This window comes from Dendrobates tinctorius, unplaced genomic scaffold, assembly GCF_039654945.1.
Source record: "Dendrobates tinctorius isolate UK_male_01 unplaced genomic scaffold, ASM3965494v1 ptg000165l, whole genome shotgun sequence".
In the NCBI taxonomy this organism is placed as follows: Eukaryota; Metazoa; Chordata; class Amphibia; order Anura; family Dendrobatidae; genus Dendrobates; species Dendrobates tinctorius.
In genome coordinates this window covers 25,575,002-25,591,790 of record NW_027361832.1, presented here as the reverse complement: position 1 = coordinate 25,591,790, position 16,789 = coordinate 25,575,002, and the positions used below count along the sequence as shown (strand labels likewise).

General features: G+C 45.3%; 1 protein-coding gene across 3 annotated transcripts in view; it reads right to left on the bottom strand.

Moving 5' to 3' along the window:
• Positions 1 to 16,789, bottom strand: part of PAG1 (phosphoprotein membrane anchor with glycosphingolipid microdomains 1) — a 248,022-nt gene that overhangs the window by 3,899 nt on the left and 227,334 nt on the right. For all 3 annotated transcript variants that reach the window (XM_073550600.1, XM_073550599.1, XM_073550601.1), the window contains 4 exons: positions 15,991 to 16,188; positions 11,459 to 11,510; positions 7,105 to 7,201; positions 4,227 to 4,801 (listed from right to left, as the gene is read on the bottom strand). In XM_073550600.1, coding sequence (XP_073406701.1) covers positions 4,227 to 4,801; positions 7,105 to 7,201; positions 11,459 to 11,510; positions 15,991 to 16,130 — 864 coding nt within the window. In that variant the 5' untranslated portion in view covers positions 16,131 to 16,188. The remainder of the gene's footprint in view (positions 1 to 4,226; positions 4,802 to 7,104; positions 7,202 to 11,458; positions 11,511 to 15,990; positions 16,189 to 16,789) is intronic.

The following is a 16,789-nucleotide window of genomic DNA, read 5'->3' as shown; positions in this document are numbered from 1 at the left end:
TGTAATAGCAGTAAAAGCCTTTATTCCACAGTGGGAATTGTGACTACACAAGGTGGAGGGGCTGGGATAATGAACCTGATTTTACATCAGTCTGCACGAAAAAAGGTCAGAGGTTTAACAAATCTGCAATTCTATGTATATACCTGAAAAGGAGAATGTGGGAAACCACGGCACTGAATGACAAAATAATTGCTCAAATTTATCAGAAATTCTTAAGGCTATGTTGGAGTTGAAAAGACTCCAGCTATATGGCCTGTGCGATTCAGCCAAGTGGCAGATTATAGATTATGAGTGCACACATTTAAAAAAGCACGGACTTAATGCCCTCATGAGCATTATATTTTAAAACTGTCTATGGCGCACATACCAGTCTAAGGCCTCTTTCACACTTCAGTTTTTTTGCATCAGTTCAAATCCGCCAAAAAGTCAGACAAGCGGATCCGTTCTCAACTGATGTGAACGGATGGCACAGGATCCATTTTCAGACGGATCCTGAAAATGAGGAAATTTAAAGGAACCGCTGGCCGGGAAGGGGAGAGAGACAAGAGAGAGAGAGAAGAGAGAGAGAGAGAAGAGAGAGAGAGAAGAGAGAGAGAAGAGAGAGAAGAAGAGAGAGAAGAAGCGAGAGAGAAGAGAGAGAGAGAGGGAGAAGAGAGAGAGAGAGAGAAGAGAGAGAATTTTTTTTTTTGTCCGGCACCCAGAAAGAATTTCGGGTTAAATGAGTGTCTGGAGGATCTGCCACAGAAAAAAACGTTGCAAGCTCCGTTTTGAAATCTTTGAGGATGGTGACGGACAGCAACTTTTGGCGGATCCGCAAAAAAAACGGATGCAACGGACAGCAATCGGTCACAATCCGCCAATAATGGAAGTCAGGCTAGTTTCACACTTGCTTTTTTTTGCAGCGCGTTTTTCCCGCAAAAAAACGCATTGAAAAAACGCATACAAAAGCATACAACTGCTGCGTTTTTTTCAAGCATTTTTATGAGCATGCATGAAAAAAACCCAGCGTTTTTATGCGTTTGTATGCGTTTTTACCGCGTTTGCGTTTTTTTCCAACATTAGGTGGCCCCTCACACTAACCCAAACCATGACTTTACTAACCCTAACCCTGACCCTAACCCTGACCCTAACCCTGACCCTAACCCTTAACCAAATCATACTTAACCCTAACCCTAAACCCTAACTAACCCTAACCCTGACCCTAACCCTGACCCTAACCCTTAACAAAACCATACTTAACCCTAACCCTGACCATAACCCTAACCCTGACCCTAACCCTTAACCAAACCATACTTAACCCTAATCCTGACCCTAACCCTGACCCTAACCCTTAACAAAACCATACTTAACCCTAACCCTGACCCTAACCCTGACCCTAACCCTTAACCAAACCATACTTAACCCTAATCCTGACCCTAACCCTGACCCTAACCCTTAACAAAACCATACTTAACCCTAACCCTGACCCTAACCCTGACCCTAACCCTGACCCTAACCCTTAACCAAACCATACTTAACCCTAATCCTGACCCTAACCCTGACCCTAACCCTTAACCAAACCATACTTAACCCTAAACCTGACCCAAACCCCAACCCTAACCCTGACCCTGACCCTAACCCTAAACCCCCTTAACTAACCCTAACCCAAACCCCTAAATTCCATGGTTAAAAAAAAAAAACACATATGCAAAAAAACGCATACATGAGCATGCCAGTGCGCACATATGCGCATCCATAGGCTATAATGGCCATTTTTAGCGCAAAACGTGCGCATATGTGCGCATGAGCTTTTTTGCAGGGCCAAAAAATGCAACATGCTGCGTCTGGAAAATACAAACGCACACCCCAAAAAAACGCAGCGCATGAAAATCGCATACATGCACTTACAAGCGCGCAGGTATGCGCACCCATGTTAAATATAGGGGAAAAAACGCATGCGCACATATGCGTTTTTTTCCAGCGCTAAGGCTGGTTTCACATTTGCGTTTTTTAGCGCTGGAAAAAAACGCATACCTGCGCATGCGTTTTTTCCCCTATATTTAACATGGGTGCGCATACCTGCGCGCTGGTAAGCGCATGTATGCGATTTTCATGCGCTGCGTTTTTTTGGGGTGTGCGTTGGTATTTTCCAGACGCAGCATGTTGCATTTTTTGGCCCTGCAAAAAAGCGCATGCGCTAAAAATGGCCATTATAGCCTATGGATGCGCATATGTGCGCACTGGCATGCTCATGTATGCGTTTTTTTGCATATGCGTTTTTTTTTTTTAACCATGGAATTTAGGGGTTTGGGTTAGAGTTAGTTAAGGGGGTTTAGGGTTAGGGTTATGGTCAGGGTTGGGGTTTGGGTCAGGGTTAAGTATGGTTTTGTTAAGGGTTAGGGTCAGGGTTAGGGTCAGGATTAGGGTTAAGTATGGTTTTGTTAAGGGTTAGGGTTAGGGTTGGGGTCAGGGTTAGGGTCAGGGTTAAGTATGGTTTTGTTAAGGGTTAGGGTCAGGGTTAGGGTCAGGATTAGGGTTAAGTATGGTTTTGTTAAGGGTTAGGGTCAGGGTTAGGGTCAGGGTTAGGGTTAAGTATGGTTTTGTTAAGGATTAGGGTCAGGGTTAGGGTCAGGATTAGGGTTAAGTATGGTTTTGTTAAGGGTTAGGGTCAGGGTTAGGGTCAGGATTAGGGTTAAGTATGGTTTGGTTAAGGGTTAGGGTCAGGGTTAGGGTCAGGGTTAAGTATGGTTTTGTTAAGGGTTAGGGTCAGGGTTAGGGTCAGGGTTAGGGTCAGGGTTAGTTAGGGTTTAGGGTTTGGGTTAGGGTTAAGTATGGTTTGGTTAAGGGTTAGGGTCAGGGTTAGGGTCAGGGTTAGGGTTAGTAAAGTCATGGTTTGGGTAGTGTGAGGGGCCACCTAAAAATGTTGGAAAAAAACGCAAACGCGGTAAAAACGCACTAAAAACGCATACAAACGCATAAAAACGCTGCGTTTTTTTCATGCATGCTCATAAAAATGCTTGAAAAAAACGCAGCAGTTGTATGCTTATGTATGCGTTTTTTCAATGCGTTTTTTTGCGGGAAAAACGCGCTGCAAAAAAAAGCAAGTGTGAAACTAGCCTAAAAAACGCAAATGTGAAACCAGCCTCAATGGGGGAAAAAAACGGATCCTCAAAAGAAAATTGAGGATCCATTTTTTTCAAAACCTGGCGGATTGTGACTGATTGTAAAAAACTGAAGTGTGAAAGAGGCCTAACATTATCCTTATTCTCATGCTTTGAAACTCACCATCTTTTTTTTTTTTTTTGAATGGCAGGTCCTCTTTAAAAGCATTCTACCAGCTCTAAAGGTGCTGGAACTTCTACTCCCTCCCTTCCAACCATGCAGTATGTTTACCATTGTCCAATGGCTGGCTTGCCAAGTATTGAAATCTCTAATGTATGCCTGTATGCAGTCTGACAGAGCGCACAGAGACAATGCCATGTAATCCATCCAGGCGTCTCTTCTGTTGAAAGCAGATTTTACTTGACAAAAGGCAGTGGAATGAAGACTATACAGAAGGAAGAAACCCAGGGATAGGGTGATGGTTTAGTGATGAATATAATTCTTACATAAAGTGATTTGTATAATGAGTTGTGTCAATGTATCAAATGGAACTATCAGTTGCATGGAAATACAGAGACCACTTAAACAGGATTGTCACAGGTTAAAAGTAGCCAGTCTTTGCACTTATTCCCGTTGCTCCCCTGAATATGCTGATTTTTGTTTAATTCACCATACAGTTCCAGAGATATGGGGCCTTTTTATTTAGTGCAAATTTGTATGGTCTCTACAAGAGGGCGTTGCTCCCAGGATCCTCTGGGGTGTGTCCTTGGGCCGCTCTGCATAGTTACAATGTGAGCCACGCCCCCTGCATTGTCTCTACAAGAGGACGTTGCTCCCAGGATCCTCTGGGGCATGTCTTTGGGCCACTCTGCATAGTTACCAGGTGACCCACGCCTCCTTAGTAAAGGTTATAAAAATTAGCACTAGATAGAAAGGCCCAGATCTCTGGGAATGTATGGCGGATTTAAAAAAAAAAAAAAAAAAAAGCTGAAAAATCAGGGAAGCAGCATGAATAAAGTAAGATAAAGAACTTGGCCCTGAACCTGGTGACAGGTGGTCTTTATAGAATATAGTATTGCACCAGCTACAACATGAATATCAATAACAGTGGAAATGGGCTTTGACCCCGCGCAGACAGTACTCACCTTGCAATCTGTGCTTGCTCCACCCTCAGGCTCCTGCTTTTCTTCCTCTGTCTCTTTACTCTGCACATTCTCATTTTCGTCCAATAGTTTTTTAGGCAGAGGTGGAGGAATATCGTCGTCGTCTTGATAGGTGGGCGTGCTGGCCGCACTCTGAGTGTTGATGCTCTGCCTGCTCTTTCTATTATGGTCCACCGAGGCGTACTCTACCACAGCCTCCATTTTACACTCCGCTTCTGCTAGATGCTGCATATTGATGGACAGACTCTTCTCTTCTGCACTGGCCGATGAGCTGATGTCCTTAAGTTCTTTTACTGTCTCATAGAGCGAGTCCTCGATGATGTTGTCGTGGGAAGAGCTGTCCTTCAGGACTTCGTACGGCCCCTCGTTGTACAGGGGAGCATCGTCTTCCAGACTTTCCATTTCCAGGGTGTTATCTGGAGGGATCTGAGGCAGCTCTCTGGTCTGAGGGCATCTCATCGACTTTCCAGTCAAGTCCTGCGGATCACACAGGTCAGGGAGAGAGCTCTGCACGTCCTCATATGTGGGAACACAGGTCGCAGCACTGTCCTCTGAGACTGCAAATAACCAAATCCTCAGTCAGACCCAAGACTAGGGAAATCACACCACAATGAGCATCACCAAAAACAGAAATAATGGCAGTAACTGTAAAAACTATTTATAGGGGGTTGTCTAGTTTAGAAAACTAGTTTAGATTGTCAAGGTGGACATTCTGTAATACCTGATTTCCCCTGTGATGGTGCTGCAAGAAAACTGAACACTTCACTGTCAGGTTTCCTTGTAAATTACAGCTAATTGCTGGAGTGCCAGATGGAAGATTCATCATTGCCTTGGTGCCTGTTTTTCTCTAATTTTGTATGTTTTACGCACTTTTTTTTGCTTGCACGATATTCAACATTTTATTTGAGTGTTTATTTGAAGTCTATTTTATGTACACTCGCCCGGCTGGTTTATTTTTATTCCGCTTTGTGGACAGATTCTGACAATTCCAGATATTTTAGCCTGATTCATCATTTGCAACTTTTTAAAAAGTCGCAGATGTTGACCCAACTTCATTTCAGTTCCCTCTTGGTGTATTTTGACTACGGCAAAATCTTGGCTGCAAAAGCAGTTGAAGCCGGGAAGAAGCCACATTCTTGACTTTGAGCCAAGTTCAATGAATCACACAAAAAGTTAAATGTTTATTTTTTCCTTCCACATTGCTTCAGATCTCATGACGCACCTGAAGGGTTAATAAACTTCTCAAATTTGGTTTTGAGCACCTTGAGGGGTGCAGTTTTTAGCATGGTGTCACTTTTGGGTATTTTCTATCATATAGACCCCTCAAAGTGACTTCAAATGTGAGGTGGTCCCTAAAAAAATGTTGTTGGAAAAATGAGAAATCGCTGGTCAACTTTTAACCCCAATAACTTCCTAAGGCCAGAGTCACACTAGCCAATAAATCGGACGAATGCAATGCGATAAAAAATCGCATTGCATTCGTCCCAATTTTATTCTATGGGGCAGCTCCCATCACCTGATTATTTTTCGGAATGTTTCGTCGGACCGAGACAATCGCAGCATGCTGTGATTGTCACCGATTTTCGGATCGGACTCGCCAATGCAAGTCTATGGGGGTGATTAAAAATCGGATTACAAACGGACCAGATGTGTGACTTGCGATAAAATCTCAAGACTTCTCCAGGTCAACAGGAAAGAGCATCCGGCATTGGCATTGGATGTCAAACGGATGCTTAGATGCGAATAAAATCGGTTCATCGCAGGAAATTCGGATGACAGACGGATCCCTGGACAAGAATTCTTTGTGCGATTTCGTACCGTAAAAATCGGAACGATTTTTTATCCATTGTGTGTGACTCCAGCCTAACAGGAAAAATGGTTTCAAAAATTGTGCTGATGTAAAGTAGACATGTGGGAAATGTTATTTATTATTTTGTGCAATATGACTGATTTAAGGGCACAAAAATGAAAAGGTTGAAAATTGCAACATTTTCAAAATTTTTGCCAAATTTCTGTTTCTTTTCATAAATAAACGCAAGTCATGTTGAAGAAATTTTACCACTATCATGATGTACAATATGTCAAGAGAAAACAATCTCCGAATCAGTGGGATCCATTGAAGCGTTCCAGAGCTATAACCTCATAAAGTGACAGTGGTCAGAACTGTAAAAATTGGCCCGGTCATTAAGGTCAAAATTGGCTGTCACTAAGGGGTTAAAACAGGACAGCCACAGTAAATATTGCAAGGTATATGTTTTGATTTAGATAATCGTATTGGAGGTCCACAAATCTGCACTGATTTCTACTATATCTCTATGCATAGATATACGGTATACATTTGTGAAATGTAACATCCTGTCTGACTGCAGCTGCCACTAGGGGGAGCTTAGTGCATACTGTAGGGTTCAATGTATAACATGCTGCAGTGAGCTCCCTCTAGTGGTGGCTGCTGATAGCATTGTGTTACCATGTAAATCTACATCTATGCAGGGATGTTAGAGCTATGAATCAGGGAAACATACTGAAGGCGGTATATTGAAGAGTATGATATTAGCTGACGTCTGGTGGTCAGACTGCTTGGACTCCAATCGATCCGGAGAATGGGGCTGTAGAAATACCAGTCTTGATGAAGAGGAGCTATACATGATCGACTTCTAGCGACTGCTCGCAGCGCACGGCTCTTTTCAGCACTTTCAGTCCCTTCCTCCTTCATAATTCCCCCATAGATGACGTTACAGGAGAACCTTGCATCTTACATGTATTCATCACAAGCCCTGATGAATAATACTGGAGATACCCCAGGTTGGGTGGCATTCGCCTCCCAGCCAGTCCTGCGCTATGGGACAACACATGTGCTTACCATCGCCAGTGCTGACCGCACCATTGCGGTAACTGCTGGCCGGTGCCTCGGTTCCCAGACTTGTCACAGAGTAGCTGTGCGTCTCCTTGTCAGAGGGCTAGAATAATAAATACAGGTATAAGCCGAATTATGGAAATGAAGGCTAAATACCGCACAGGAGTCAGACATGACAGCTAGGCACAAGTCTAATAGTAACAGTCTCAGGGCAGAGTCAGACGTCTGTATAATTGGGACCGAGATCGGACTGCACTGCATGGACTAGCCGCCGACTCTCCCGACTGGAGCAGGATTGCTTCATGTATTTGTACGCAGCTGTCACGCTCGGGTTAGGAGAGCCGCCGGCCAGTCTGTGCACTGCAGTCCGATCTCGGTCTGATTTATACGGACGTCTGGCTGCGGCCTCAGGATAAGTTCACATGAGCGTTAAAAAAAAATTGTTAAGAGTTTCATCTAGAAAAATAGGACAATTTTTTCCCACTTGTCATCCATGTATAATCCATTTCCTTAAAGCAAGCTATTAACCCTCCGTCAGGAACAATGGATCTGACAGGCGCAGCTCTTCTACTTTCATTTCTCCCTTCTCTCCAGATTTTCAGGAAACCCCCTCCCTCTAGATAGTCTCCTGGCTCTAGCTGCTGTGTGAAACCTGATACCACAGTTGGTCTGCAGAGCTTCAGGAGGGAAGATATAGCTGTGCTGGCTTCTCAGGCTCATTGGTCCCGAACACATCACACTTTATAAGGTTGGTATGTAATGTTTTTAGTCATTACTATTGTTTATTTAGCTTGTTTTATGAATGGATAGAGAAAGGTTTGTGGATATTTCATATAAATAAGGCAGATTTTCTTACAAATGAAAGTGTACTTCTCAGGAGTTTTGAAATTTGTGTATATCAAAGTTATTACTTTTATGTTGAGTACATGGGTTTGTTTTGCACCTGATAATGTGTAGTCTCTTTTATTACATCCCTATGAAGGTCTCTGATCACTTTTAGATCACTGAAATTGAGAAAATTAGATATTCTAGGCATTTTTCTAGCCTGTGCTGGACAGGCACATTGTTCCATTACGAGTTAGTGCGAATATTGTTCCTGACGGAGGGTTAATTATTTACACAGCCATTTACGGTTCCCTATGGTACAGAATCTATAGTTTAACCGTGGGAGCGTCACTCTGTCTGAAGCATTTATAGACAACGCAAGTTCAACGCGCCTGCGCAGTCTGGCTCCAGACAGAATGAGGCATCCAGCGGTGAGGAGTGTGTATGGCGCCGGAGATGACGGTACCGTACACACTGCATACCGCGATTTCCGGCGCCATACTTGCATACTTACCTGACCGGGAAGGGCGTTGCCGCGGCGCTTCTCTTCGGCCGGAGAACGGGGCCGGAGTGCGCATGAGTATCGCGCATGCGCATAGCGCTTTCCGGCGCCATTTTACTGAGGACACATTTGCCGGGTGTCTTCAGCAATATGGCGCCGGACCACGCGGTATGGGCATGCACGTACTCCGGCGCCGCACTCCTCCCCCGGCCTCCAGCAGAAAGGGACAGCGCTGGAACACAGGGAAGAAAGGTGAGTATAATTTTTTTTTGTATGTGTGCAGTTTAATAGGGGTGAGGGGACCATGCAGAACAGAAAAAGGGGGTGAGGGGACCATGCATACCGGGAAAGGGGGGGGTGAGAGGACCATGCATACCAGGATAGGGGGGGGGGGGGGGGGTGAGAGGACCATGCATACCAGGAAAGGGGGGGTGAGAGGACCATGCATATCAGGAAAGTGGGGGGTGAGAGGACCATGCATACCAGGAAAGGGGGGTGAGGGGACCATGCATACCAGGAAAGGGGAGGGTGAGAGGACCATGCATACCAGGAAAGGGGGGGTGAGTGGACCATGCATATCAGGAAAGAAGGGGGGAGAGGACCATGTATACCAGGAAAGGGGGGTGTGAGAGGACCATGCATACCAGGAAAGGGGGAGTGAGAGGACCATGCATACCTGGAAAGGGGGGGTGAGAGGACCATGCATGCCAAGATTTTAGGGGTGAGGGGACCATGCATTCCAGGATAGGGGGGTGAAGGGACCATGCATACCAGGATTGGGGGGTGGGGACCATGCATACAAGGATTGGGGGGTGAGGGGAACATGCATACCAGGATAAGGGGGTGAGGGGACCATGTATACCAGGATAGGGGGGGCGAGAGGACCATGCATACCAGGAAGGGGGTGCGAGAGGACCATGCATACCAGGATGGCAGGGTGAGAGGACCAATGCATACCAGGATAGGGGGGTGAGGAGACCATGCATACCAGGATGGGGGGGTGAGGGGACCATGCATACCATGAAAGGGGGGTGAGGGGACCATGCATACCAGGAAAGGGGGGTGAGAGGACCATGCATACCAGGAAAGGGGGGTGATAGGACTATGCATACCAGGAAAGGGGGGCGAGGAGACCATGCATACTAGGAAAGGGGGGCGAAGGGACCATGCATACCAGGATTGGAGGGCGAGGGGACCATGCATACCAGGATGGGGGGGTGAAGGGGACCATGCATACCAGGATAGGGGGGTGAGGGGGACCATGCATACCAGGATAGGCGTGTGAGGGGACCATACATATCAGGATTGGGAGGTGATGGGACCATACATACCACGATTGGGGGGTGAGGGGACCATACATACCACGATTGGGGGGTGAGGGGATCATGCATACCAGGATGGGGGGGTGAGGGGGACCATGTATACCAGGATAGGGGAGTGAGGGGACCATACATACCAGGATTGGGGGGGTGATGAGACCATACATACCAGGATTGGTGGGTGAGGGGACCATACATACCAGGATTGGGGGGTGAGGGAACCATGCATACCAGGATAGGAGGGGGGCAGCACATACCAGGATAGGAGACCATGTACCAATAAAAATGCTCGCCACCCGGGCGTAGAACGGGTTCATAGCTAGTCTATAATATAATGCGTCCTTCTGTCTGAAGCCTGCATAACCTGCACACGGAGTCTGAACGACACATCCAGCGTTAATAGACCGGGAGAAGGACAAGGCTGGAGGAGAAACGTGACACCGAAGATGGAGGTATGTTTAGGCGCTGACCACGTACTGCAATGTCCGGTGCTATGAGGACATACCCCGATCTAGGATGGGGGAGCATATACCGGGATGGGGGAGCATATAATAGGATGGGGGAGCATATAATAGGATGGGGGCACATGTAATAGGATGGGGGAGCATATAATAGGATGGGGGAGCATATAATAGGATGGGGGACCAGGACAGGGGCGCATATAATAGGATGGGAGAGCATATAATAGGATGGGGGACCAGAATAGGGGAGCAGAATGGGAGAGCATATACCATGTTTGGGGAACATATACCAAGATAGTGGAGCATGTAATAGGATGAGGGAGCATATAATAGGATGGGGGACTGGGATGGGGGAGCATATAATAGTATGGGGGAGCATATACTAGGACTAGCTATTAAACTCGTTCTACGCCAGGGTAGGAAGCATTATTTTGGTATATTTTTGTGCTATGTTAAAGGTAACCCCATATCTGAAGGTTAACAGCGTTATTTTTGGTGACAAATTCCCTTTAACATAGCAGAAAACTGTACCAATAAAAAGATTTGCTACCCTGATGTAGAACAGGTTCCATAGCTAGCTAGTCTATAATATTACCGGAGATGTGTCCTTCTGTCCAAAGCCTGCAGCGCATGCACAGGAGTCAGCGCATGGCAGAACGTCGGTTGGAGCAGCATCAGCTTCATCGGCCGGGGTGGGGGTAGAGAGAGAAAAAGAGAGAGGGAGGGAGAGGAGGAAGAGAGACACGGGGGGGGGGGAGAAAGAATGGGAAGAGAGAGGGGTGAGAGAGACACAGAGGGGGTAAAAAGAGGGGGAAGAGACAGAAGGACACAGAGGGGGGTAAAAAGATAGAGAAAGAGAGAGAGCGAGACTCGCCACCTGGGCGTAGAGCAGCTTCAATAGCCAGTTGTAATATATCCATAAACAGCGGATTCTATACTGTGGTTCTATACATCATCAGGTTTTTTTTTCACGCACCTATAGGCTTGGATGGATAAGTCTCAGCTGATTTTTGGAAGAAACTAGTGCAAGCTGTGATTTTTTTACCACGCAGATTCAGTAAAAAAAAAAAATCGCTCATTTACACTGCCCCATTAAAATAATATTGGTCCAAGTGTGATCTGTTTTTTTCACAGACCACATTCGAGTCAAAAATACTGTTTGTGTGAACGAGCTCTTCCTGGAAAGCTGCGCACCTTTCTCTCACTTTTATATATATTATACATATAATACTCCTCTGCTCAGTCTGACTTACCGCGTTCATCAGGTTTTCATGGTCGCCATTTTGGTATTTTTTCTTTTTCCCTCTTTGGAATATAGAAAACATAATGAACAATCAAAATTAAGATGATGCAAATAATACAAAGCCAGACACATGTGGTACCGCGATGGGGCATGTGCTCTGCCCCTAACATTCCAGAACCGGACCCTTCATTACACTGTGAAGCTCTGGGACGCACCACAAAGCTGCGGCTGTATGTATGAACACTAATATATTGACCACAATGTGAGGATTTTTTTCCTTTATGTAAATTAAAGTGATAATCTGGGATTTCATCAGCGTTTCTTAATTAATATGGCTGCTTATGAATAATCATAAAGGGTTTCACCCCTGCAGAGAACCTGCAGATAATAGAAGGAGATTAAATTATGTCTGTCAATACCTCTCCTTCTCTACCACAGACACATGACCTGAGCCAGGGAATACATTTACAGTACGAGGGTCACAGACGCAACTACATCTCCAGGTCCAAAATTATGAGCCGATTAATTTCTTAAAGGGGTTGTTCATCTAAATGTTTAATGTTCCCAACTTGTCAATATAGTTCATGTCTGAAGGCTCCACGATCTGGTCCTGGATCCCAGAAGGTCTAGTTCAAGTTTGTGTTCATCACAGTACCACTTTATTTGTGTTAGCACGTGACCTGAGCGGTGTGAGAAATCAGCTGTCAGCCCCCTTCTCTGCCACAACCAATGTATTAAAAATTAAGGCGGCTGGCTCAGCTACTGCAATATCCATGCAGTCAGCCCATTTCACACATCGTTCTGGTTCTGTGCTGACAGACCAAAAGCTGTCCCGTGTCGACCATTAACCAGAAGAGGACCTGCCAGGACCTAACACAGGAGCTTGCAGCTGAAGATCAGGACACCTTTAAGACATGATCTATATTAGAAAAGATGCATAACTTACTAAATAAAAGCACACATAATATACACTACTGTGTAAAAGTTTACGGTCACTTGCAGATTTCCTTATTTTTTAAAGAAAAGCACAGTTTTTTCCTATGAAGCTAACAATAAATGATTCAGAAATACACTCTATACATAGTTAATGTTTTAAATGACTATTTTAGCTGCAAACGTCTGGTTTGTAATGCAATATCTTCATAGGTGTATAGAGGCCCATTTCCAACAACCATCACTCCAGTGTTCTTATGGTACTTTATGTTTGCTAACTGTGTAAGAAGGCTAATGGATGGTTAGAATGCCCTTGTGCAAGTATTTTAGCACAGCTGAAAAAAGTTTGGCTGATTAGAGAAGCTATAAACCTGACCTTCCATTGAGCTAGTTGTGTTGGTTCCATTAAACTCTCAAAATGGCCAGAAAAAAAGAACTTTCATGTGAAACTCGACAGTCTATTTTTGTTCTTAGAAATGAAGGCTATTCCATGCGAGAAATTGCCAAGAAACTGAAGATTTCCTACAACGGTGTATACTACTCCCTTCAGAGGAGAGCACAAACAGGCTCTAACCAGAGTAGAAAGAAAAGTGGGAGGCCCCGCTGCACAACTGAGCAACAAGTCAAGTACGTTAGAGTTTGTAGTTTGAGAAATCGACGCCTCACAGGTCCTCAACTGGCAGCTTCATTAAATAGTACACGCAAAACGCCAGTGTCAATGTCTACAGTGAAGAGGCGACTCCGGGATGCTGGCCTTCAGGGCAGAGTGGCAAAGAAAAAGCCATATCTGAGACTGGCTAATAAAAGGAAAAGATTAATATGGGCAAAAGAACACAGACATTGGACAGAGGAAGATTGGAAAAAAGTGTTCAGGACAGACAAATCCAAGTTTGAGGTGTTTGGATCACACAGAACAACATTTGTGAGACACAGAACAACTGAAAAGATGCTGGAAGAGTGCCTGATGCCATCCTTCAAGCTTGGTGAAGGTAATGTGATGGTCTGGTAAAGTGGGAGGTTTGTACAAGGTAAAAGGGATTTTGAATAAGGAAGGCTATCACTCCATTTTGCAACATCATGCCATACCCTATGGGCAGCGCTTGATTGGAGCCAATTTCATCCTACAACAGGACAATGACCCATAGCACACCTCCAAATTATGCAAGAACTATTTAGGGAAGAAGCAGGCAGCTGGTATTCTATCTGTAATGGAGAGGCCAGTGGAGTCACCAGGTCTCAACCCCATTGAGCTGTTGTGGGAGCAGCTTGACCGTTTGGTACGCAAAAAGTGCCCATCAAGCCAAACCAACTTGTGGGAGGGGGTCCTGGAAGCATGGGGTGAAATTTCTCCAGATTACCTCAGCTAGAATGCCAAATGTCTGCAATGCTGGAATTGCTGCAGAGGGAGCATTCTTTGACAAAAGCAAAGTTTGAAGGAGAAAATTATTTGAAATAAAAATCTTTTTTTCAAACCTTGTCAATGTCTGGACTAGAATTTAAATTCATTTGGCAACTCATTTAATTAGTAAAAGTATGAGTGTTCATGGAAAACACAAAATTGTCTGGGTAACCCCAAAATTTGGAACGGTAGTGTATATTATATTTTTAAGTTTTATAGCCTTTAAAACACTAGTTAAGGGATATGGCATTCTGAAATAACGCTGCAAATCCCCCTGAACAGCCATAGAGGTCATTGATGAGATGTTTTCCTGCCTTCAGTCCCCACTGAGGGAGCTGCATGAACCAGCTCAGAATACAGAGATTATGCGCCGCCCCCTAGTGGTGGCAGAAGTTTATCTTTCAGTTCAATTCAGAGGATTTGGAGCTTTGTATTGGAAAAAAATACACTGCTAAAAAAATAAAGGGAACACTTAAACAACAGAATATAACTCCAAGTAAATCAAACTTCTGTGAAATCAAACTGTCCAGTTAGGAAGCAACACTGATTAACAATCAATTTCACATGCTGTTGCGCAAATGGAATAGACAGCAGATGGAAATTATTGGCAATTATCAAGACACCCTCAATAAAGGAGTGGTTCTGCAGGTAGGGACCACAGACCACATCTCAGTACCAATGCTTTCTGGCTGATGTTTTGGTCACTTTTGAATGTTGGTTGTGCTTTCACACTCGTGGTAGCATGAGACAGACTCTACAACCCACACAAGTGGCTCAAGTAGTGCAGTTCATCCAGGATGGCACATCAATGCGAGCTGTGGCAAGAAGGTTTGCAGTGTCTGTCAACGTAGTGTCCAGAGGCTGGAGGCGCTACCAGGAGACAGGCCAGTACACCAGGAGACGTGGAGGGGGCCAACAACCCAGCAGCAGGACCAATACCTCCGCCTTTGTGCAAGGAGGAACAGGAGGAGCACTGTCAGAGCCCTGCAAAATGACCTCCAGCATGCCACAAATGTGCATGTGTCTGCACAAACGGTTAGAAACCGACTCCATGAGGTTGGTCTGAGGGCCCAACATCCACAGATGGGGGTTGTGCTCACAGCCCAACACCGTGCAGGACGCTTGGCATTTGTCACAGAACACCAGGATTGGCAAATTTGCCACTGGCGCCCTGTGCTCTTCACAGATGAAAGCAGGTTCACACTGAGTACATGTGACAGACGTGACAGAGTCTGCAGACGCCACGGAGAGTGATCTGCTGTCTGCAATATCCTTCAGAATGACCGGTTTGGCATTGGGTCAGTAATGGTGTGGGGTGGCATTTCTTTGGAGGGCTGCACAACCCTCCATGGGCTCGCTAGAGGTAGCCAGACTGCAATTAGGTACCGAGATGAGATCCTCAGACCCCTTGTGAGACCATATGCTGGTGTGGTTGGCCCTGGGTTCCTCCTAATCCAGGACAATGCCAGACCTCATGTGGCAGGAGTGTGTCAGCAGTTCCTGCAACATGAAGGCATTGAAGCTATGAACTGGCTAGCCCGTTCCACAGACCTGAATCCGATTGAGCACATCTGGGTCATAATGTCTCGCTCCATCCACCAACGTCACATTGCACCACAGACTGTCCAGGAGTTGGTGGATGCTTTAGTCCAGGTGTGGGAGGAGATCCCTCAGGAGACCATCCGCTGCCTCATCAGGCGCATGCCCAGGCATTGTAGGGAGGTCATACAGGCACATGGAGGCCACACACACTACTGAGCATCTTTTCCTTGTCATGAGGCATTTCCACTGAAATTGGATCAGCCTGTAATTTGATTTTCCACTTTGATTTTGAGTATCATTCCAAATCCAGACCTCTATGGGATATTCATTTTGATTTACATTGATAATTGTTATGTTTTATTGTTCTGAACACATTCCACTATGCAATGAATAAAAATTTGCAACTGAAATATTTCATTGAGAGATATCTGGGATGTGGTATTTTAGTGTTCCCTTTATTTTTTTGAGCAGTGTATATGCTATCCCGCTGCTAGAAATAAAGATAAGAAAATTAAATCAGGATAAAATAATACTATGTTTTTATGGGACTTTTTACAAACCACTGGCGTGCCGCAGGAAAGCTGTGAGGGCATGCTAGGAGTTGTAGTCTCACAATAGCAGTAATGTGACAGATTTCTGCCCCCTGTTGTAGGGTGATCGGATCTTACCTGTCACAGCTGGAGCAGAGGAAGATGGTGGTGATCACGAGCAAGGTGGATACCACGGCTACCCCGCCGTATGATATCAGGAGCACCTGTTCACTGCTGAGCTCCCAGCTTCCAGCTATTCTCTGTAAGATCGGGGCCATCGTCAGCGACAGGGAAAGTAGTCACACCGAGGACTCATTTGTAGAACCGGATCCGCTACTGCAAGATAAAGTACATTCGGGAGATTGTAACTGAAATCATGACATTTTCAGGCGTCAACAACATTCCTTTATGTTATTTCACACCGAAACCAACAAAGGGTTGCTGGAACTTTCAGTAAACAAACAAACAAAAAAACAATTATTAAAATGTACAATATTTATCACAAGTTTTTTTTGTTACGTATATAACACATGTGACCACAAGGTGGCAGTGCTGCTCTTTATGCCGGCCACAGGCCCTGCCGGGCTGACCGCACTGCACACTGCACCTCCTCAGGGCCAGTAACATGAACTTATGGGAAGAATTCTTGGTGATAATGAACAATTATGACAATGAGGATCGGCCTCCTGTGGCCTCCGCTGCATTAACATAGCTCTGCAAAAATTCAGCTTTCCTTGTCCCTGTTAGTGAGACAAAATGAATCAGGGTAGAGATGAGAGTGAGTGGAGAGGACAGTGTAAAGCCTTTGTGGACCATTCACGTTCACAAATTGCTCCATGTGCTCATCAGCAGGAGCCGCCTGCCTTCACAAGCACCAGTCTGGCCTATGAATGGGATCACAGCAGCATACGCGGACAACTATGCAGCATACGCGGAG